The following is a 22,522-nucleotide window of genomic DNA, read 5'->3' as shown; positions in this document are numbered from 1 at the left end:
AATTCAATGGAGTATTGTATGATTCTAGTATATGGTCGGCATGACCAACGATTTTGTTTCGAATGACATTAATTATGCCGAAGTATTTGGGAGATCCTCTAAGGGGTTCGTAAATTTTGAGGACCCTTTCTACGCTTTTGCGCCATGAACTGAATTCGCCAGGTTGCCCTGAGAACTCGCGTAGGCTTCGTACTATATCTGGAAGCTTGTCCATTTCACCAATGTTTGCCATCTGATCTTGGTTTATACCTTGATCGATGCCTCCAAACTGATCCGCATTGGGATTCATAATCGAGTAGACTAATTGTCTACCTTCCCGTTGCATGGCTTGAGTTATCATTGCTGATATTAAATTTTGCAAAGCAGGTGTAGCAACACCTGGTTGTTGTGGTTGATCATTCGGAGGAGCCATGATTAGAATTATTTAAATATGTTCACTTGATATTAGTTTCACCGGTACAGTTTAGGATTAATTGAATTTTTTTTAATTTTTTTCTAATTAATTGCTTCTTAATTAATTTGTTTTTGAATTCACTTAATTTCTTAAATAGTAGTATAGTAATTTGCTTTTGGATTCACTTAATTTTTTTATAATAATTTGCTTTTGGATTTACTTAATTTCTTATAAAGATTTGCTTTTGGATTCACTTAATTTTTTTTATATTAATTTTCTTTTGGATAAAAATAGTATTATAAAAATTAAAATAGTTTCTTAAATACTAAGTCTTACTCTAATAGAACCAGGAACGTTATAACTCCCGCTGGTGTGAAAAACATTCGTCCTGTTTGCACTGCTGTACTGCTTGACTGCTACTAGGGTATCTTTCAACACACTCCTTCGTGAGCCTCAGTGTTTCTATAGAATCCTGATATGATCTAGTTCTTGTTGTGGGTTCGTGTTGGCTTAGTCGCGGCGAGGTACTTAACGTCGTCTTATGCGAGCACTGACTTAACACACGCGGCGAGGTACTTAACGTCGTCTTACGCGAGCACTTAATGTCTTATGCAAAGCCACACTTGGTTGGGCGCCAATTATATTTTCCTTAGTTATTTTCTTTTAAAAAAAATATCTTTATTCTTCGAGAGTCAAACTTAAACTAAATTACAATTCAATTCTTAATTCTAAAGTCACCTACTGCCACAGGTGAGTGTCCGGTGCATCCGCTGTTGCCGACGCTAGGTCAGCAGAAATGATGAAGCTCGTGTGAAATGTTGCCCTAGTTAGTTTCCCACGCGAAGCTCTGCTTTCCAGCTTATTTGGCGTTAACTTATATAATATTATGCAGTTTTGTTTTTGCGAATGCGATTTCCCCTTGAAAAACTTAACCGTGCTTTACCGTTTAAACTAAATGATTTTACAAGAAGTTAGGTTCGTTATATATAATAGGAAATATGAGATAAAATATTAAATGTATAATTATATGTATGTATATATATTTTTATATGAACGCAAATTTGGAATAACAATGGAATAACTTACATGAATTCCACGATAACACATTTATTATAATTATGTACCTATAAAAAATTATGGCCAGAAAAAAAAACACAATTGCACTCCTATGTATAACACGATTTTGTTTCTTTTTCAACTATCAATAGGTAGGTATTTAATACCGTATTTTTGTTTTTCTATTAGATTATAAAGCCCCACGTTGGGCGACAAATGGTTGCTAAAATTTTTCTTACGCGACGCGACGACGACGACGACGACGGCGACCACGACTACGACCACGACGATCTCGAACGAACCTACGACGAAGACTAGAACCTATAACGTAAAGAAGGTCGTAGAAAAAAATTTAGCACATTCAGCACGTATGATGCTGATATCTCCGGCCACTCAGCTTAGGGTGGGTTCAGTGAATAAATTGATATCCTGATTGAGATGATATCGTAGGTGATCAATTAAATTGATGAGAATATAAAAATATCGGTGACCACAGGGGTGTCTATCCTGAAATTGAGAAATAGGGCGCCAGCAATTTTTTTTTATAATTAAGGAAATTGCAAACCTTCGGAGCGAAACCGACGGTGAAAGAAGTTTCAATAAAAGATTAAGTCTTGGTATTAATTTTCAAAATATTTATTGTTAAGTAAATTGCCTGGGAAACCTTGCAATTAAGTAGGGCTAAAACCCAGGATCTTTTAAACAAAGAAACAAATCGTTATTCAGGAAAGATAAGATGGACCGGTAACGTTTAGTCCCGAAAAAAAAATGTTAACGGTTTTATTTTAAGCGGGTCACGAGTTCCGTAATTTTCGGAAATAAAGCGAACAGCCAAAGCCAAACGATCATTTTTTTTGAACAATGTCTCGATAACGAAATAATGTTATTCAACGGAAATAATTTTTAATCAAATAAACCAAACTATTATACTTAGCTTATTTCTCCTGCCAGATTTCCCTTCCTTCCTTAACCAATTTTCCTCTCCTGTATCTCCCACCAAATCTCCAAAATTATTCAAATTTTTTTTCAAATTTTCAAAACACTTCTTCAAATTTTATTATTTTTTTTTCAATCAAATTTCTTTCTTCCAAAATTTACTTTTATTTCGATCTCTTCGATTTCGTAGCTTACCAAAAAGTGAGTTCCAAGGCTTTTTCCAAGCCTGTATGAACCCTTTTTCTTCAAATACCCAGTGCTTTCAGCAACTCAGTGACTTGGGTTTCGGTCGCGTCATCTTTTCAGCAACGCTCAGCTTGTTTGCGTGAGTGTGCCAACGCAGTTGCAAACCCAGTAGTCTTCTCTTACTCGCACTTTAATCTCCGCAGCTTAATGCAAGTCACCCCTGAATTCGCCGCGCTCTACTCTGACTTGTAGAGTGCGGGAATGCAGTGGGTGCATTCAGCCACCTAACATCCCCGATTCAATTTTGAATGAAAGAAAAAACCTTGGAACTCAAGAAATTTGATTATTCACACTTTGCATTTTTCCCCACCGATCTTTCCCAGAAAAACAATTTTAATTGTGGAAACTTGATGGAAATTAATAAGTTTCGATTAAAACCAATTGTGGGAAGAGAAATGTGGCAGAAGTTCGCTACACGCGTTTTTAAGTTATTTCGTTTGACTTTCGCGCAGATTTGGAAAATAGGGACTTACGTTATCGTTCCATCTTGTACATTTAATTATAATGAGGGTGTAAAAGTTGGGCTTGAAGCCATTCTCCCATGGAGTAACTTCGGCATTTGGAGACCAAGTGTCGACCGTGCCAATTTTGGTTTGCTGCAGTCAGACCATCCGTCTGACACTTATGGTGGTAATTATGCTCCTTTTTTGGGGACTGGCTGTCACCCGTTCTTAGTATTTGACAAGACCGCCCGTCTGCCACCTTAGTTAAAGTGGAAAATCGACATCAATGATTATGTTTCTTTCCAAAGTACTGAGAGAGTGAACCGATGGCTGATGGACCATGGCTGCCCCTCTCTCTCTTAGTAGATTGAAGGAAACACATGTAGGAATGGAGGAGGGAGGAACAAGTATTTGGATGACGGAGAGAATGGTTCTTGTCGCGGTAATTTTTACCGTGACACCAACATATTTAATGACAGTTAACAGCAAAAATGTTTTTCGATTTGGCATCTGTGATGTTTGAATTAATAAATATTTATTTAAAAATGTAATATCTCAACGCACTATTCTAATTTGCATAGTTTTGACTTGATTTAAAAAAAAGCTATTAGACGAGAAAGTGTTGGCTTTGAAAAATTTATAAAACTTAGTTGTAAGTATTACCATTATTTTTTTTTCATTTAACTTACATACCTCCTAAATGGGGGGAAACAGACCCCCTCCCATAGTAAGAAATGCTTGTTTTTAACTGTTCTATACAAATCCGTCATCAAACTTTGTCGCATGAGTTATCGTACTCTTCCCAAAAAATGCAAAAGCTAATGTAGCCGTAGCCACTAGGTGCCTCCCCTAAAGAATTTCTCATCACTTTTCCTTATTGTCGTGGTGAATTTACTTTAGAGGGTGGTGAATTGATGTTAGCAGTGGTGAATTGATGTTAGACCTAACTGTGCGTGTAAGTTGACGTTTCAGCTTGTAGGCAAACCAGAATGACAGATTAGTTTCCGGTCTTTATATGGTGTGTCTATGGGTAGGTGTTCACCTTCATCGAGTGCACCACCGCAGTCCTTCATTCGAATGAACAGAAAAGGAAATAAATTAGTTTGGTCATTTGGTGTTCAACTTCTATGAGCATACCATTCTCTATTTTGCATCGAGAGAGAGAGAGTGAACTCTAAACGAAGACGATACTTAAGAAAGAGCATATAAGTGTACCACACACAAGGGAAGAGTTAGAGTTTATGTTTTCAGTGTTGCATGCTTCATCTCTCTGAATTCTAATTTATTATTTTATTCCCATTACTCATTCTCATTCTGGACTTTAGAATGAAAAGATCGTTTTTCGAGGTCAAAATGAATGATAATTTAATGAATTGCAGGTGCATCATTAAAAAATTACTGGAATGCCATTTTCGCAGCTTACGCCCATGGAAAAAACAGAGGCGATAAATTTTGGAAGGCCAATACCACCTCTTTCAAATTTAATTTCAATAAATGCAACAAAAAATAAAACATTTAATAGATACTTCCAGGTAAGACAGTACGAGTCCAATTTATGGTTGTGTGGTTTAAATAAATTGTTTTGCTGGCCTTGCTTGCTTTTTGCAAGTAGCCACGAAAGGGATGTGTAGTCTACGGGTTACTCAGATCTAAATCATTTGACCGTAGCAGCAAACAAACATATAGTTTCTCAAACCCATATCAATTCTAGTGTAGCGTTGAAAACTTTTGGCAACACCCGCATAGACTTGTTGCTTGATGCACAAAAAAATATATATCGGTACCTTGTCATAACGAAGAAGTGTCCGAAAACCGGTAAGTTTTGGGCTCTCAAGAGCTAGCGTTCAGGGGTAATGATGAACGCGAGGAGTCAGATAACAAGGGAAACTATGTTGAGCTTTTAAATCTAATAGCCAAATATGACTCTAAACCAGAAAATCATTTAAAATCGGCAACGGTTTTTAAAGGAACATATAACAACATTCAAAATGATTTCATCAATGCAGAATGATGCTGCAAATTTTCTTTCTGTTATGTTGGATGAAACCACAGATATCACAAAAAAGTGTCAATTATATGTGGTTTTCCGATATGTAGACTCAAATGGTCTCCCAAAAGAACGATTTTACTAATTTTGGGACGTCAGTGAAGATCGTACAGCCAATGCAATATCGAAAAAATAATTGATTTGATAAAATCTGAAAATTGGGGTGCCAAATTGGTGGCTCAGACATACGATGGTGCCGCTGTTATGTCTGGTGAGCTAAATGGAACCCAAGCTCAAGTAAGAAATGAGTTTCAGCATGCTCTATTTATTCATTGCAATGCTCATGTTCTGAATCTAGTTTTATCACAATCTGTGAACTTTCTCCGGGATGTGAAAATTTGCCTTTTAAGTTTGTCCGGTCTGTCCGCTTTTTTCTTCCAGTCCACAATAAGGACTTATTTTTTGGACCAAATAATTAACGCGATGTTCAAATGGTAGACATGTGCATTCAAGAGGACACAAGCGTCCACAGGTTTTTCTCAAAACCCACCTCTGTCTATGAACTTCTACTCTCACATCCCCGCGGTGAACATCGGGTGCCTAGTACCTCAACTGTAGTTTGGGTTCCAACCCCAGTATTAAGTTGTTGGTGGCATCAAACGAGAGAGGGGGGAGAGGTGTTTCCACTAAGGCACTTCTCCTTATCCAGGCGGCAGCGGACGAATTCTCGAGATGGAATCAACGGTGGCTTCCACAGTTCCAGTTAGGTTGAACTACTTAGTAAACACTTTATAGGGCTTCTTCGACATATTCGAAGCCCAGGCCTGTAAGGAGCGGTTTATCCGGCTCCCCTTTCTTGGAGTTATATACTGATTATCTTGCCCTCCAGGTTGGGGGTTGAGCGGTTGGGGTGACTTCCTGGCCACGTAAAAATACCTTTAGTTGCGAAGCACCAACAAGCCTCGGATACGGACGGATTCACTGTTGACAACCCACGCAAACGAAATAAGGACAACGAACTTCGGATATGTACGTGGAATGTTAGGTCCCTTAACAGACCACGTGCAGCCGAACAATTAGCGGAAGCCCTAAACTGCTGCAAGGCAGATATTACCGCCATTCAAGAAGTACGATAGGATGGACCGGGCAAACGCAAACTAAAAGACTGCGATATGTAATACAGCTACTGCTACCGAGAACAAAGACAGTGTCTATTTGGGTGTGGATTTGTTGTTGGAACTAGACTCAGGCAAAAAGTCTTGAGTTTCAACAGTGTGAGTGAGCGCATCACGACAATCCGCATCAAGTCTAAATTCGTCAACATAATCCTAATATGCGCGCATGCCCCAACAGAGGAGAAGAGCTCTTGGACAACACATATGAGCAGTGCCCTGGCTATGACATTAAAATTGTCTTAGGAGATTTTAATGCCAAGCTAGGAAGAGAAGACATATTTGGTGGCATTATGGGGAGATTCAGCCTGCACGACACCACCTCCGACAACGGATTCAGGTATCCACAAGAGGACATGGAAATCTCCTAATCAATCAACCGTAAACTAGATTCACCATTTTTGAAACTGCCGAAAATATAATTGACCCTCTTCTAAAATATGGCGAAAGTCTGGATACATTTAAACTTAGGTATCGGAAATTATTTTTTTAAATAATTGACACATTGTCGTTACAAATGGAAAGCAGGTTCGAGTCATTAAAAAAAATTTACTTTTTAGAATTATTTTCTGAAAATGAAAAAAAAATTCTAACTGAAGCCTTTGAATGCCTTAAAAGTTCATATTATCCGTTTTGCACAGTCACAATTCAAAAATATTTTCGTTAAGGGTATTCCAAAACTTCTCGATAATGTGAAAGTTAAGGACACTTTTTTTGAAATTTTTAAATTAAGCTCACTAATTTTGACTATTTGACGCTCTCTCGAGCGATCTTTTTCTGCACTTAAACGCATAAAATCATATGCCAGAAATAAAATGCTGGAGAACAGGTTGTCAGAGCTGGGAATTATTTCAATTGAAAAATCATTTCTTAAGGAAATAAAAGCAAAAAATATTTTGTATGATGACGTTCTACAAGTTTTTTAAGAAATCCCGTTGAATCGAACTTATCTACAAGTAAATGTTTATTGGGCTCCGTTAATTTAACTTTACTACTAAATAAATATGACTTATACTACTATTAAAATAAAAACATAAAAAAAGCAAAAAAAGAAAAAAAAATTTAAACTAAAAATAAGCAAATTATTTGTACATAATAATATTTATTTATTTATTTATTTATAAATATTGACAATAAATTAAAATCTATTGTTAACAATTTTCTTAAGAGCGCTAGCATCAAATTACTTTATACTCTAATAAAAAGGGTAAAAAACCCATAAGTTATGTTTGATAGTTTTATAATATATAATGTAAATGTATAATAAAAATAATATGTTGCATGTATGTTTGATGTATTTATGGTTATATATGTATGTAATTAGATTTTTATTTTATGTTTGAGAAGAAATGTATCTATTAATTCAAAATTGTTTTTATTTGGATCTTGAAGATGTTGAAGGATGTTATATTGGTGCTGGTTGGTCCCTTGAGGATCTTCGGAAAGATAGCATGAACCCAATAGATGACTTAATGTGATGAGTTGTTGCATTTTGGGCATATCGGGGGAGGCTCCTTTTTAAAAAGGTGTTGATGAGTAATGTGGGTGTGCCCAATACGCAGCCGAATGAAATTGGTTATTTTAAGCTTTTTCGTATTGTAAGGGAAAATTGGTTTTATTCTGTTGGGGTTAATTTCTTGGTAATGGTGTATATAACGATTTTGGTTGGAATTGGTTTTATTCTGTTGGGGTTAATTTCTTGGTAATGGTGTATATAACGAGACCAATCTGCCTGTCGAGAATTTCTTATTTTATTTATTCTTAATCCATTAAATTCTTTTCTAGTGAAAGATTCAAATAGAAATGTTGGGGAGTTGTGGGCTAAATTCGCAGACTTGTCAGCGAGTTCGTTTCCTTCAATATCAACAAGACCAGGAGTCCACATAAGCTTGATCTTAGAAGGGGTTTTTATGATCATATCTCGAATTTTAGCAATTATAATGGATTCATGTTTAGTGTTCAAAATAGCTTTTAAAACAGAAAGACTATCAGAACAGATACTCCATTTCCCTCTAGTATGTGAAAACTTTTTAACTGCTTCATAAATGGCTTGAGCTTCGGCTGAGAATCCTGAAGCTGTATTTGAAAGGATGCCTTGAAAGATAGTTGATCCATCATGCGCTGTTACTGCAAAGGATGTACTAACGGGAGTTTTTGAACCATCAGTGTAAAAGAATGTCCAACCTTTAGATGTAAGGTCATTGAATGTTTCGAGAAATAACATTTTATAAATTGTATTGCTGGTATATTCTTTGTGAAAATCATGCAGGTGTAGTAGGATGGACGATGTATTCAGGTTCCAAGGTGGTGTGGAAGGCGTGTATTTAGTAAATCGTTTGAAAGGAATTTCAAAACTGTTTGCCATCTTTATTGTGTTTTGTAGCTGAAGGAATTCGTCTTTGTCGTTTGTGTTTTAAAGCTAGGGCAACATCTTTGTCGATTATTGATCCAGTTTGAAAACATAACTTGACAGTAAGTTTTAGTGCCATTTCTAAATATCTTTCTTCAACTGTGGGTAGTCCGGCTTCGACAAGAATATTTTTGATAGGGCTTGTGGTGTAAGCTCCAATGCTTATTCTAGCGGCTTGATGATAACATGGTTTGAATATATTTTTTGTAGATTTTGGACAAGAATCATAAATAGCTAAAGCATAATCTATCTTACTTAGTATTAAAGTTTTGGTGATATAACAGAGAGTGTTTACATGAACGTTGCTTTTTTTTGAGGAAAGATACTTAATAATGTTGAGCCTAGATGCTAGTGATTTTTTAAGGGCGTAATAGTGTGGTTTCCAGTAGTATCTATTGTTAACAATAAGACCTAGTATACTTAGATTAACAACATTTTCAATATTTATATTATTAAGAAATATATTTAAATTTTGACAGTTAATTTTACGACAAACATGAAGTGTTTTACATTTTTCTAAAGATAATTTAGAGCCGGACATTGAAGTCCATTCGGTTATTTCTTTAAGTAGATTGGAGAAAATTATTTTTGTTTGGTTAAGGTCATTGTGTTTACATAGAATGTATGCACCATCGGCATAGACACAATGATCTAAATCCTTATATTTAGATATTAAAATGCTAAGCTCATCAAAAGCGATGGCAAAGAGAATAACCGAGTGAGGAGATCCTTGGGGGATTCCATTCTCAAGGGATACTGTTTTTGAAAATGTCTTGCCAATTTTGACACAGAATTTTCTGTTGGTTAGGAAGGATTTAATATATTTGAACATTTTAGGAACAATTCCCCATTAACACGAGAATTTTTTTTAACACGAGATGAATTCCTAGGCGATCAAAAGCTTTCTCGAAATCGAGTGCTAGAATAGAAACGTGATTTCTCGCGGATAGCGAATTTGATATTACATGATCTAGGTGGAGTAGAGCGTCCATACAACCTCTTTTAGGTTTGAATGCAATTTGTTTTAAACTCATAAGATTTTTTGATTCAGACAACCAAAGGATACGGGTGGCTATTATTTTTTCTAAAATTTTTGATAAGCATGGTAGCAAGAAAATAGGACGGTTTCCGTCAACTTTATCAATTTCTTTTTTTGGTTTATGAATCGGCACAACACATGCTGTTTTCCAACTTTGGGGTATAATTCCTTTATCTAAAATGTTGTTATAAAGACCGATCAGTCTAACTTTGACTGCTTCTGGTAGGTTTTTGATTATTGGGTAGGAAATTTTATCTCTGCCAGGTGTTTTCCTGCTTACCCTTGACAAACAGCTTTCAAATTCTATTAAAGAAATATCTTTTTCGATATGTTTTGCGGATGAATTTGTTGGGTGATCTGGGGTTAAGGCTAATAGGCTTTTCACACCAAACCCAAAACCCGGTTTTCGAGAAATTATCGGTTTTCGCCGAAAACCTACATCGAAAACTCAAGTTTTCCCATACATTTTTGTAAACGACAAGGTTTCGTAAACAACATGTTTTATATAAAACCTCTCGAAAACTAGTTGGAATTCAAAGTTGAACAAAACAAAAAAACCTTTCGGAACAATCAGCGATCAAATAAATGTAAACAAAACAGGCTGCTGTCAAAACAAATATTTTATTTTGAAATTTTGTTCAAAACAATTATATTCAAACAATCGAAACAATTTGGCCGTGGTAAGTAATATTATTTATACAATTTATCTTTACAAAATAAGAATTATTGCTTTTTGTTTTTTTATTTACAGAATATGGAAGAAAAAAAAATAAAAAAAGGAAACTGTGGGGGAGCCAGGATGGGGAGTACCTGCTCGAACTCTGGGCTGAAAAGGAGTCTGAGCTGCGGGGCAACCGGAAAAATTGCCACATTTTTAAAGAAATATCGGCTGCATTTGAGGGGCGGCTGGTCCACTACACTTCCGAGGAGATAAGAACAAAAATCCATAATCTCAGAACGAAATATAGGTAAGTACACAATAGTCTACATATGCACTATTTATTATTTTGCCTTTTATTCTTGTTTTTTTTTATAGGAAAGAAAAAACAAACATCGGCCCTTCCGGAGGTTCTCCATCAGAATGGGCTCTATTCAATAAAGTCCACACAATTGTTGGTGGACACATAATTAACAATTTCATTGTTGAGGACAGCCGCCCCTCAGGTAAAGTATTAATAAATATATAAACAACGCAATGAAGTTTTACTATGTACATATTTATTTTAAATTTCAGAAGAGACATCATTAGATGCATTTGCGGTTTCTGGTTACTCTAGGAGGTACTCCTCATCCCAGTACGAAGAAGATGTAGAAACTCCGTCGGCCGAGTCTGCATCTTGTTCCTCGCGGGCTACTCCGTCAAGGCCCCGGGCTGCAAAGAAAAGGAAAAGTGATAAGGAGACCACTTTAAATAAAATAGAAGGAAAAATAGAGCTCTTTATGAAAGAGTGCAAAGAAACTGAAGAAAAAGCTTTAGAGCTAGAAAAGAAAAAAATTGAGATATTGAAGGATTTGGTCGATGAGACAAAAAACTTTAACACCAATTTTTTAAAATTGTTCCAAAAATAAAGTTTTTAAAATAAATGTTTGTTTAGTGTTTTTTTAGTATATTGAAAATGTTATATGTACATTATGTATGTATGTAGATACAAGAAGTATTTTGCGCGATGGGAGAAGACGGTGGAGTGTGAGCTATACAAAAGCAACACTTCACCATGCGTCGCGACGTTGCGTTCGTCGATATGTTGCGTATTGTAGATATGTAATGTGTGTATACTTAAGTATGTGCAGTATGTGTACATTTGTTGTATAGGTATTTTGTGATCTTACCTAATTGCATTTTGATGGCATTTCGGATAATGGAAGGTGTATTTCTTGCATCATCTACCTGTGTTGATTGTTCCGGTTGCTCTCTATGCGAATTATTGTTTGCATTTTGCAACCATTGGATGTTGATTTCATCATTATTAACATTCAGAAAATTATGTAAGACACAGCATGCTTTAATAATCAAGATGCTGTTATCGATTCGGTTATAAAGACCCTTTCCGATTCTCCTAAATCTTGCTTTAAGGTGTCCGAAACAGTTTTCAACAACTCTTCGACATTTCGAAAGTGCGTAGTTGAAGTTCTTTTCTTCTTCGGAAGCTGTGGTACTGAAAGGAAATGATTTCATCAAAGATTCGGAAAACCTAAAAGCGGAATCCCCAATTAAGACTACAGGAACATCCACATCGCATATTTTTTTTGACATTTCTTTCAAAATTGGTTGCCGATGCTGTTGTCTCACATACGAATCTTCGTATATCTTCGAATCATTGCAACGCCCTGGACTTCCGACGTTTATATAAAGAAATCTATAACTGTGTACACATATAAGAATTAGTTAATTTTTAAAGAAAAGTTTCCGAGTAGAATTTCGATTATTACCGATAATCAACCACAGCTAGTAGTACAGTAGAATACCATCCCTTATAATTATAATAATCAACAGCATCCTGAGCAGGGGGTTGGATTTCAATATGGCAACCATCTTTAGTGAAATTGAAAATATTATTTCAGACAACTTTTAAGAACATACATTAATTATACCCATACCAATAGCTCCAAAACATTGAGGGAAACCAAGTTTTTCGAAACCATTCACATTTTCCTTAATAATTTGTTCAGTAAGTGGATATGCACACAAGTATTTTTTTTGTAGAACACGCCAAACTTCCTGACAAAATGTTGTCACAATAATGCATACTGTGGATATTCCTACCCCAAAGATAGCTGAAACTGTCCTGTATTCAGCGGATGATCCTAGTGTATATATTGCAATGGCTATTCTTTTTTGTAATGGTATACACTTCCTAAAGTTTGTATCTTGCATTTCCAGATCCTTTAGTTCATTGCAGAGTTTATTGAAAGTTCGGCGGCTCATTCTGAAATGTTGTTTGAAATACTCATCATCGTTTTCTAACATTTCCTGTTCCCAAAAAGTGCTGGTGCGTACCTGCATCAAATATTTAAATATATACATAGCTTCCTATTAATTGAATTGTTATAACAAGCTTACCTTTGTCCACATATATCTTTGGCGATCACGTTTTTCAATTGCATCAACCAAAACTTTTCTTTTCCTTAGAAGTTCCAGGATTTGCAAAAGAAAACGACGTTTTTTTCATGATAGAGGCTTGATATGATGAAAAAAAGTTTAACAAAATCTTCATATTTTGTTCATTTTTCTTTTTATATATTAAAAATAATTTCAGTTTTTCAGAATTCATTTTTTTCACAAATAATTTGAATCTTCTCAAATTACAAAACTTTTTACTCACAAATTTGTTTTATCAATACAAAATTTGATAGCCGGTTTCAAACAAATTTAAACGTCAAATGAAAACGTGTAAATGTTCGGTGTGAACGATTTTCGTGTTTTCGAAAACTTTTTGCCGAAAACCGAGTTTTGGGTTTGGTGTGAAAAGCCTATAAGGATTCAGATTTTGTTTGTTTAAAGATGGAAGAAAAATTTGAGTCTTTGGAGCTATCCGACCATGTGTTAGCAAAAATGTCACAAATCTCATTTATTGAACAAATAGTGCCGTTTGGAGTTGTGTTGCCTGTTATGGATCTTATATTTTGCCAAACTTTGCTCGTGGGTGTATTTGGATTAATTTGGGCTGTGAAATTTTCAAAGCTATTCAATTTACAGATCTTTAGATGCCTTCTAAAAATTGCATTGGCTTTTTTATATGCTATTAGATTAACTTGAGTAGGATTTTTCTTAAAAGCCCGCCAAGTTAAAACTTTTACTGCTCTAAGTCTAGAGGTGAGGATTGGGGTATAGAGTCATTAGCAGCGCTACGTATACCTTTAAGTAATACTGCGGCTTCTCTATTTACACAAGAATATTGCTGTTTTGATAACCTAAGATTGATTATATTTCTAAATTTTTCCCAGTTAGCATGATCAGTTTTATATTTTACAATATGTTTGTTACTGTTGCTAGTATATGAAAATAAGGCTAATTTGGTAAAAATAGGGAAATGATCGCTATTATGTAAATCATCTAGAATAAACCACCATACTTTAGGTAAAATTTCAGCCGAACAACAGGTAAGATCAATATGTGTGAATGTTCCGTGGGTAGAAAAATGGGTTGGGGATCCATCGTTAAGAATTGCAAGGTCGGAATTAGTTATAAATTCCTCGAAAATCGATCCTCGTGTATTAGTTTTGGGGGAGCCCCAAAGAACAGACCAAGAGTTAACGTCGCCAGTAAGAATATACGGCGGATTTACTTGATGAATAATATTTTCAAGGTCGCTTTTACTAAACGCTTGATCGGGTGGAATGTACATTGATATGATGGTGAATCTAATATCCATACGGATTTCCAATGCTGTCGCGATAATGTTAGATCGAATTGGGACGTGTGTGTGAGGAATGTTATTTTTAATAAGCAAAGCAACACCGTGCTTTGCAGTGACATTACATGGAAGATTGCTGAAGTACCCGATGTATGGTTTGGGTGCTTTAGGTTTAGCTTGAGTTGGAAAGTGAGTTTCTTGTATGGATATTATGTCTGGAATGTGGTCTCTGATCAAAAGATTAAGCTCGTTGGCGTTGTTAATGAAACCTTTCATGTTCCATTGCATTATAGTGAGATTATTGTTGGAGAGAGATTTAGTATTGTTGTTGTTATGGTGATTATGTACGTGTCGTTGCCTGAACTTGCTATGGAGGCGACAGCTCCAGCCACTGGTGGATTGGTCTGTATTCCCCACAGCAAGTAAAGGCATCGACGGATTGTTTGCTGATAGTTGCTTAGAGTTATGCGGGTTCATATTTATCTGTTTTTGAATTAGAAGTTACATTTAAATTTTGATTTTTTTGTGATGAATCGGTATTTTGTGAAAAATTTCTTTCAGAAGTTGGATTTTGGATAGAAGATAAGGGTGTTGTTGTTGTTGTTATCGTTGATGATGTGTGATATTGTAGTGTAGTGTCAGTTGGTGTGGTGAATTTGGAGAGAGGTAAATGGGATGGTAAATTTGTTTCGATTTGATTTGTCTGGGAAGAAGAGTTGAAGAGCATGGGCTCATCTGATTTAACTAAAAGAGGAGAAGAATTGGAAGAGAAAGAATTTGAAATGATGTTGGGTTGCTGTTGTTTGTTTGTCTGATCTGGAGAGTTAACTATTGAGGGTAACGAATTAATTGGTTTGTTGCGGGAGGGTATTAGGGGAGGGGTCTCGGTAGCTTGTTTAGCTCTTTCGGAGTAAGATTTTGTTAAAGAAAAGGCTTGAGTTGATGTTTGTTGGCTGTAAAGACGTATTGCCTTAGCCATGGAGCACTTATTTTTTGTTTTGATTTTAGAGTTTCCTTACTTTGCACATATTTTGGACATGATTTTGAGTTTAATGGGTGTTTGTCAAGGCAGTTTGCGCACATGATGCGTGTACATTCCAAGGGATTGTGAGGGAGGAGATTGCAGTTTTCACAGATTGTGCTTTTAGAACATCGCTTAGTGGTGTGACCAAGAAGCTGACAATTGCGGCACCTCATTGGAGAGGGGAAATATTCTTTGACTTTTGTTTTGTACCAGCCAATTTCTACTGTTTGTGGAGTTTGATATAAATTAAAAGTGAATAGGACTAAGCCTGATGGTTGGATAGTTTTGTCAATTGTTTTCGTAAATTTATACACATCAATCACGCCTTGAGCTTTCATTTCAGAAATAATTTCTGATTCTTTGACGTTAATCAGACAAGGAGCATAGACTATGCCCTTTGAAGAATTTAAGGTTTTGTGTAAGGCAACATTCACAGGGCATTGATTTGCCAAGTTAGTAATTTTAAGAAATTTATCTGCAGATTTTTTATTTTTGGCTAGTATAAGAATACTGCCATCTCGAAGTTGCGATATATTTTCATACTCAGTGCTTACTGAGTCTATAAATTTTCTTAATAAGAATATACTCACCGAAGTGATTGGTGTTTGTTTAGGATCAGTAGGAGAAATAATTACGAATTTAGGGTTTTTATGATTGGAGGTGTTTGGTAGTTCTGGGAATTCGTTAAAACTAGAAAGTTTTTGTTTTTTCGGCCGAGGCTCCAGCGATATGTCATCACAAAGCACATCGTAGTAGCCTTCGGTCTTCTTCCTCGGCCCCGGCGGTGGGCCCATGCCGTAGGTTAAAAAACACTTGTTTGTCAAAATTTAACCACGAGAAAATAAAAGCAAAAAAGAAAAAGAAAAAAGCGCAAATGAGATGATAAGTTCACGCTACGAGAGCCAGACGTTGACTGTGAGTACAAATAATAATAGTGAACACCTTACTCAAATCACCACGGCACGTCACTGCTTTGCACATAATATAAATACATTTTATTCGATTAATATTTTAAGTTAAAAGTACGTATTCTGCATTTTAAGTAATTACAATGGGGAACAAAATTAATAATCCCTATAATACCTTCTAGGTGCGTATTGAATGTAGCATCTTCTGCGATAATAAAAGTGATTGAAAGAAAAGAAGGAATTGAACCGAATATGAGTGCTCGTACAAACTTATCTATATTAATAAGAAAAAAAATATCAAAACTTATAAAAGAGTTTGCAACTGACAGTGAATAATAATAAAAAAAACCTACAGTATTAAATTTTAAAAACAAGATAATAAAAAAAAAATCGAACAAAATATCTTACTTATTAGCATTATAAATGCGAATGTACTCGTAAGTTTGTTTGTTACGCTTTCACGCAAAAACTACTTAACCGATCATCATGAAACTTTGCACATTCACTCTTGAAGGTATTAGAAGTAACATAGGATACTTTTTATTAAAACAAAAAATAATTTTTTTTACGAAAAATAAGAAAAATGTTTGTCAAAATACGTGCGTTTTGTTCGCATTTCATATATAGTAAAGTGAGAAATTCCCAACAAAACTATCGGCAGTGGCCAGATTTTTGTAATTAAAAATTGGTACAACTGAAAGAAGATCTGTCAAAATAATAATAAAAAACTTCAAAAAGGGTGTTTGTTCGTAGACTTCTACATTAACATGTGGTGTTGAAGGGAGCTTGAAGCTCGCCTCAATTCTTTATATACCTGAATCTGAATTGAGATTTATCTATTCTAAACTGAGATAAACCTTTTTTGGAAACATAGCAAAACATAAAACTCTTTTTTATTGTTTTTTCTTGCAAAATAAGCCCAGTTAGTCCATTTTCACTAAAAAAAACTAAATAATATCAACAGTAATAGATTCGTTTTTTCCGCAATGGGAAACACACATGATTCTAAATGCAGAACTACTCAACGAACACAGCCATCGAGATACAAATGCAATATTAATCGTACCAACATTTGAGAACGAAATCACATAAGATCCATTCGAGGATGGTATAAATGTCAAAAACCTATCCATAGTCAGAGTCTACTCTAACTTTTATCGGTGTTATTCTCACTATGGATACTGTTTTTGTTATTCGTGTAAAATCCTACTTTACTATGGATAGATTTCCCCACAAAACACATGTAATATCGTCAAATTTAGCTACTTCAACGCCATCTAGCATCGTAGTAATGAAGTTTCAACCCTGAATACTGTAATACCAACTCACTGTATTACCGACGGTGAAGACAATATCTAATTCAATTGAATATAGTTTCAACTGTTTCTGATTTGTCTATATTCATTGTTATTTTCTTCTGTCGTTGCATGCAGTATAATACTATTCACAGTTTTGAGGTTATCCGTAATTTTTGTGGTTAGCTGTTACTTTATTGTTTTAGATCTCATTCGCTGATATTAATTCTTACCCCAACAAACAAACTTACATTCGCATTTATAATATTATTAGTATAGATGTCCGTCAGAAAAGACCAAAAAATGGCAGTTGCTGTAGCTTCGTCAGGTATTGCCGTGACGCTATTAAAGGGCGGTCGTACGGCACATTCCGTTTAAAAACTACCATTGAATTTGGCACAGGAAGATTAGCCCATGTGTAATTTTAGTAAAAATAGTTAATGAGGTAGGATGCTGGGAGAATGCAAGCTTTTAGCGTGGGATAAAAGTACAATGTCTCACAAGAAGGCTATAGAAGCTTTAAAGATATAATGGGAGGCATGGTAGTTTTATTGGCCGGTGATTTCAAAACCCTCCCAGTGATTCAAAGGGCGAAGCAGATGAAATTCCAGCGTGCATTAAATCATCAAGCTTATGGCCGACAGTTGAAAAACTCCAAATGAAAACGAATATGAGAGTGCATCTTCATAATGACGTGGGTTCAGGACTTTACGCAGAAATGTTGTTGAAAATTGGTGATGGTTGTTTAGACGTTGACGCTGAAGGCTACATATCACTGTCAAGAGAATTTTGTAATTTAGTAGAAAGTGATGGGGATCTCATTGCTAATGTTTTTGCGGAATTCCAACAAAATTTGTATAGTGATTAGTGGTTGTGTGCAAGAGCAATATTAGCACCAAAAAATAAAATTGAAAATAGCATCAACACTGACATTTTAAACGAGGTTGAAGGAGAAATGAAGGAATATTTGTCAGTAGATACAATTATGGATACGGAACATAGTACTTCATATCCTGTGGAGTTTTTAAATTCACTTGAACTATCGGGTGTACCGTCACATAAACTTCAATTGAAACTAAATGTACCAGTAATGCTTATGCGAAATCTAGATGCTCCTCGGCTATGTAATGGAACAAAGCTTCGGATAACAAAATTGGGACAGAACATACTTATTGCTACTATTTTAACAGGTGTCGGTAAGGGAAATAGTGTTATAATACCTCGGATACCAATTATTCCCACTGACATTCCATTCCAATTTAAAAGGGTTCAGTTTCCCGTTAAGCTTAGCTTTGCTGTTACTATGAACAATAATCAAGGACAAACATTACAGGTAGTAGGACTGCATTTAGAAAACCCATGCTTCTCTCATGGTCAACTTTATGTAGCCTGTTCACGTGTATCTAATGCCCGGAATTTACACATATTTCCACCCGACGGGAAAACTTATAACATTGTCTATAAAAACATCTTAAATTAATACTTTGTATTTTATTTTTTGTTCAAATGGTAGACATCTGCATTCAAGAGGACACAAGCGTCCACAGGTTTTTCTCAAAACCCACCTCTGTCTATCAACTCCTACTCTCACCTCTCCGTGGTGAACATCGGGTGCCTAGTACCTCAACTGGAGATTGGGTTCCAACCCCAGTGGAAAGTTGTTGGGGGCAGCAAACGAGAGAGGGGGGGAGAGGTGTTCCCACTAAGGCACCTCTCCTTATCCAGGCGGCAGCGGACGAATTCTCGAGATAGAATCAACGGTGGCGTCTACAGTTCCAGTAAGGTTGAACTACTTTGTGAACACCTTATAGGGCTTCTTCGACATATTCGGAGCCCAGGCCTGTAAGGAGCGGTTTATCCGGCTCCTCTTCCTTGGAGTTATACTAAAGATCTGGCCCTCCAGGTTGGGGGTTGTGCCGTCGGGGTGACTTCCTGGCCACGTAAAAATACCTTAAGTTTCGAAGCACCAACAAGCCTCGAATACGGACGGATTCACTGTTGACAACCCACGCAAACGAAATAAGGACAACGAACTTCGGATATGTACGTGGAATGTTAGGTCCCTTAACAGACCACGTGCAGCCGAACAATTAGCGGAAGCCCTACACTGCTGCAAGGCAGATATTACCGCCATTCAAGAAGTGCGATGGAATGGACAGGGCAATCGCAAACTAAAGGGCAGCGACATCTACTACGGCGACTGCTACCGAGAACAAAGACAGCGTCTTTTTGTATGTGGATTTGTTGTTATAACTAAGCTCAGGCAAAAAGTCTTGAGTTTCAACAGTGTGAGCGAGCGCTTCACGACAATCCGCATCAAGGCTTAATTCGCCAACATAAGCCTTATATGCGCGCATGCCCCAACAGAGGAGAAAGATGAAGACACCAAAGACATATTCTTCGAGCTCTTGGACAAGACATACGAGCAGTGCCCTGGCTATGACATTAAAATTGTCTTAGAAGATGCCAAGCTAGGAAGAGAAGACATCTATGGTGGCATTATCGGGAGATTCAGCCTGCACGACACCACCTCCGACAACGGATTCAGTCTGGTCGATTTCGCTGCGATGCGAGACGTGCTGGTAGCTAGTACGCAGTTCACGCATCTCAATATACACAAGGGGACATGGAAATCTCCTGATCAATCAACCGTCAACCAGATTGACCACATTGCGATCGACGCACGACACTTCTCCAGTATCCAGGATATTCGAACATTCCGAGAGGCCAACATTGACTCGGACCACTACCTCGTTGTAACCAAGGTACGGCTACGGATATCCCGATCCAAGCCAAAACAAGGAAGAGAAGATTCGACGTTAGACGGCTACAACCGCAATAGACTGCCATGTCCTTTTCCCATCGAGTCTCTAATAACCTCTTAAGGAGTCCTATGCTTCCTGCATTAAGCATTGAAAACCAGTGGCAACATTGCCTTGCAGCCATTAGAGATGCCGCCTCTGAAGTGCTATGTTTCACACGGCCACCACAGCGAAACCCCTGGTTTGACGACGAATGCCGGCAAGCGCACGCAGCGAAACAAGAGGCATACAAAACGGCGCTGCACAAAAGGACTAGAGCTGCTCGCGAGCTCTACGAGCAGAAGAGGGGAGAGGAACACCGGCTTCTTAGATGGAAAAAAAGAGAGCATGAGAAGCGCGTGATCGAGGAGATAGAGGGATGTCACAACAGGAATGAGGTTCGTAAATTTTACCAAAAGGTAAAAAAAACCTCCCAAGGGTACTAGCCACGAACCGAAGCCTGTAAAGACGATCAGGGGAACATCGTAGTAGAACCGCAGTCGATGCTGAGAATATGGAAAGATCACTTCTCCAAATTATATAACGGCGATGACGAACCGAATTCCGCTGTAAGGGAGATAGAACCACTCAACCTCGGCGACGCAGATCAACAATTCCGCCTACCCGACCTTGACGAAGTGAAGATAGCTATATCTAAACTTAAGTCAAACAAAGCTGCTGGAGCTGACGGCATCGCTGCCGAACTATTCAAAGCAGCAGGCTTTGACTTGGTACGGAGCATCAACCAACTCATCTGCAAAATATGGTCGGAAGAAAGCATGCCCTATGAGTGGAATCTCAGCATAGTGTGCCCGATACATAAGAAAGGAGACCCTCTAAACTGCGCCAACTACAGAAACATCAGTTTCCTTAACATTGCGTATAAGATCCTCTCTGCCGTATTATGTGAACGTCTGAAGCCATTCGTCAACAACCTGATTGGTCCTTATCAGTGTGGCTTCAGACCAGGAAAGTCCACTATCGACCAAATATTCACACTACTATCTTGGAAAAAACCCAGGAGCCTCAAATCGATACCCACCATCTCTTTATCGATTTTAAAGCCGCGTATGACAGCATCTATAGGGAAGAGCTCTACCGAGCAATGTCTAGTTTTGGCATCCCTGTCAAACTTATCCGTTTGTGCAGAATGACGATGGAGAATGCACGCTGCTCTATCAAGGTCGGAAAAGATCTAACCGATGCATTTGATGTCAAAAATGGTTTGGACAAGGCGATGCACTGTCATGCGACTTCTTCAACATCGTTCTGGAAAGAATTGTATAAAACTCAACCGTCAACACTAGAGGCACAATCTTCCAAAGATCCATCCAATTACTCGGATACGCAGATGATATTGACATAATTGGAAGATCAAAGCGTGATGTCAGTGGAGCGTTTTTGAGCATTGCGACGGAAGCGAAGAAGATGGGTTTAGTGGTCAATGAGGGCAAGACCAAGTATATGCTGTCATCAAAAAAGGACACTGAACGACGACGTCTTGGACAAAACGTCACCATGGACAGCTATAACTTTGAGGTAGTTAAGGACTTTGCCTCCCTAGGCACCGCTATTAATGCAGACAACGACACCAGCGCTGAAATCAAACGAAGAATAACTCTTGCAAATCGCTGCTTCTTTGGACTTAGAAGGCAATTGAGAAGTAAAGTCCTATCTGTCAAAGAAAGATGAGAGCGTCTTAGGATGCTTCGAGAGAAAAATTCTTCGGGTGATTTTTGGTCCCGTACGCATAGATGGAGAATGGAGGAGAAGATATAACGACGAACTGTACGGGCTGTACAGCGACACTGACATAGTTAGCAGAATTAAAGTCCAACGGCTTAGATGGCTTGGTCATGTAGAGCGGATGGACATCAACGCTCCATCCCGGAAGGTCTTCGAATCCAATCCCGAGGGACGGCGCAGTAGAGGAAGACCGCGACATAGGTGGCGCACGCAGGTGGGAGAGGACCTCAACCAACTTGGCGTGCAAAACTGGAGACAGATAGCTAGGGACCGAGCTGGCTGGAGACGCTTGTTGGTTGAGGCCCAGGTCCGCCGGACTATAGCGACACCTTAAGTAAGTAAGTAAGTAAGTTTTTTATTTTTTTAAATTGTTAGAATCTAGAATTATTTATTTTTGTTACGGTGAAATATATTTTAACATTTGTTGTTGCATTTCAATAAGCATATATTAAGGTGTTGAAACTTCATTCTCTGTAGTAATTTTTAAAAATTGTTGATCTCAGCCAAGCAATAAAATTTAGTTATTACTATTGACTCATTTCTATTATTATACCCTTACCCTTTATCTCTCATACTTATTTAATTTCTCCACTGCGGGCGAAGCCGCGGGTAAAAAGCTAGTTATTAAATAAGAAGAGAACCAGAATTCCAAGGAAGATTAAGAACAAAGGTGTAGTTTACCAGCCAGCCGAATCATAAAATTAAACATC

The 22,522-nt window shown here is 37.2% G+C and overlaps 1 protein-coding gene across 1 annotated transcript; it reads right to left on the bottom strand.

The window, feature by feature from the left end:
* Positions 1-10,930: 10,930 nt before the first annotated feature.
* LOC129940849 (uncharacterized) lies at positions 10,931-13,018 on the bottom strand. The gene is made up of 5 exons (XM_056049352.1): positions 12,745-13,018; positions 12,282-12,681; positions 12,114-12,216; positions 11,514-12,046; positions 10,931-11,055 (listed from the first exon to the last, which is right to left on the bottom strand). Exons 1-5 carry the CDS (start codon positions 12,754-12,756, stop codon positions 10,952-10,954), a joined length of 1,152 nt encoding a protein of 383 aa, XP_055905327.1. The 5' UTR covers positions 12,757-13,018; the 3' UTR covers positions 10,931-10,951.
* Between the last annotated feature and the right edge of the window lie 9,504 nt (positions 13,019-22,522).

Source organism: Eupeodes corollae, chromosome 1, assembly GCF_945859685.1.
Source record: "Eupeodes corollae chromosome 1, idEupCoro1.1, whole genome shotgun sequence".
NCBI lineage: Eukaryota > Metazoa > Arthropoda > Insecta > Diptera > Syrphidae > Eupeodes > Eupeodes corollae.
This window is presented reverse-complemented; position numbering and strand designations above follow the sequence as displayed.